This window comes from Echinops telfairi, unplaced genomic scaffold, assembly GCF_000313985.2.
Source record: "Echinops telfairi isolate 266 unplaced genomic scaffold, ASM31398v2 ScPeMD7_6273;HRSCAF=7185, whole genome shotgun sequence".
Lineage (NCBI taxonomy): Eukaryota > Metazoa > Chordata > Mammalia > Afrosoricida > Tenrecidae > Echinops > Echinops telfairi.
The window spans coordinates 3,908,037-3,910,147 of record NW_022110173.1 but is presented as its reverse complement, the minus strand read 5'-3'; the positions used below and the strand labels follow the sequence as shown (position 1 = coordinate 3,910,147).

The following is a 2,111-nucleotide window of genomic DNA, read 5'->3' as shown; positions in this document are numbered from 1 at the left end:
GCTGCCTGAGGTGGGAGAAAGATGAGGCTTTCTACTCCCGTGAAATGGTACAGACTGGGAATCCGCAGGTGCTGGCAGGTCCTACAGGGTCACCACGAGGTGGAATGGACTGGATGGCGGGGAGTTTCGCTTGGGTTTTCTGTTTCTGGGAGACCTACAAATCGCCACCTGTTCCACACAGGCAGTCATCAGAATGACCTGATTAAGCAGGTCTGGGCGGGGCCCAGGAAGGTGTAGGTCTAGCTAGCTGGGGGTGAGGAGAGATCCTAATGGTGTCAGTCCAGGGGCCACCCGTGGAGAACCAGCGGGCAAGCAGCAGAGTGGGCGTCACCTGGAGGACTCGCCTGCGCTTAAGCCCCACCCACGCCAGCTCTTTGGCCTCGGCAACGTTCCTCCCTCTGGCAGTAAGCCCGGGCACTGGTAGAACAGCTTCTTCGCTTCACACTGCAGACAGACACCCTTCTTTCCGCCGCGGCTGCCACTGTGAATACCTTCGATTCACAGCACCTCTGATCTTCGTGGATCTCAATTAAGGGGGGAGGGGGCCGCGCTTGGGGAACAAGAAGGCCTTGCCAGTGTCTTCAGAGCCACGGCCCCCTCGGGCTCTGGAGCCTTACCCGAAGGTGATCGTGCTTCAGTCTGGAGAGGAACTCGAACTTGACGCACAGCTGCTCATTGGTGTCCAGCTGCAGGATGGACAGCTCTGCGCCTCGCAGGTAGAGGAAGCTGGCTGAGGGTCAGAGGGGGGGGGAGGAGACACGCGGAGATCAGCTAAGACAAACCGCTGGGGTCTGGCTCTGCCCTCTCCACCCTGCTTCTTCACATTTCTATGACTACTTGCCTAACTCCTTTCGCCTCAGCCCGTCGACTGCCTCGCTGCCAGCTCCTCCCCAGCGGAAGGACATGGGGTACTTGACACCGGGCTGGGAGGACAGCCTTTGCCTCTTTGGGGCTAGAAGGTTGGCAGTGTGGCATGGGAGTTAGAGACAGCCACCCCCGACTGTTTGCGAGGGGCTGCGGCTGTCAGTAATGACCATTCAGGCCGGGGAACGCACAGACAGTGCGAACCCATGCCCTGCTCACAATCTGGGGCTGGCTGAACTCCAAAGTCTTTCTGAATCTGTAGTGAGCCTCTCTACCACTCAAGCAGCTCGGGGGCTGTTGTTTGACGAGGTGCCAGTCATCAAGCTGAGGGAACAAGCAGGCTGGCACCAAGGGTCCCAACGCTGGGCAGTCTGAGGCCACCCAGTGGCGCCTTGGAAGAAAGGTTTCTTAAAAGTCACAGCCAAGGAAAAAACCATAGAGCATGGTCCTACTGTTCTAGGGGACAAAGGAGCCCCCAAATCTCACATATAACTCAGGGAGACTATGAAGTCTCGGAGAAGAGCAACCCAACATCTGGGTAAGGGGGGCTCTGAGCACAGGGACCATTCCGCGGGGATTAGCTGACCTCATGTGATGGGCAGCTCCGTGGGTACCCACTGAGGCTACTGGGGCTGGAATCATCACATTACAGACGCATAGAGGTTACTTACACTCTTGTTTCTCAGCAAGCGCATGCACTGCTTCAGAAGCATGCGTATGTGGACTTTGAGCTTGCACTTAATCATAATCCTTCATCTCGGTACAATTAGTTTTTATAACTTGACCTGACTAGATACTTGCCCCTGTGAGATGATCCCTGAAGATGTGGGTGCTATTAGCAATAGCGCGGTGAAGAACTATCAGATGCTGCCTACTGGCAGAAATGATAGTGTGGGGGGGGGTCTTAAAGGCATGTGTTTAAACAAGCAGTCATCTAAGTGAGGTGTCAGCAGAGAGAGAGCATGCTAGCCAGTGTGATCAAAGGATTGTTCATTTAAAACAATCCATGACCAGAGGAGGAGGATTCCATTAGAGCTTAAATCCTGAGTAAAGGCTAAAGAAAGACACACAACAGTGACTTCCTAAAATTCCCCTGCAGAGTCCCCACATGGATTAGCCTCCAGGGAATTCCTCTGACCATTCATCAGCAGTGCGAACAGTTTTGCCAATTAGACAGAGTGACATTAGAAAGTAACTAACCACCCAGCTACCCAGCCCAGGGGAAGCCGTTTCCTCACTGGCTTGCC

The 2,111-nt window shown here is 54.6% G+C and overlaps 1 protein-coding gene across 1 annotated transcript in view; it reads right to left on the bottom strand.

Moving 5' to 3' along the window:
- IL17RA (interleukin 17 receptor A) overlaps positions 1-2,111 on the bottom strand; it is a 19,226-nt gene that overhangs the window by 12,230 nt on the left and 4,885 nt on the right. Inside the window, exon 5 of the mRNA XM_045295898.1 lies at positions 618-730. Coding sequence (XP_045151833.1) covers positions 618-730 — 113 coding nt within the window. The remainder of the gene's footprint in view (positions 1-617; positions 731-2,111) is intronic.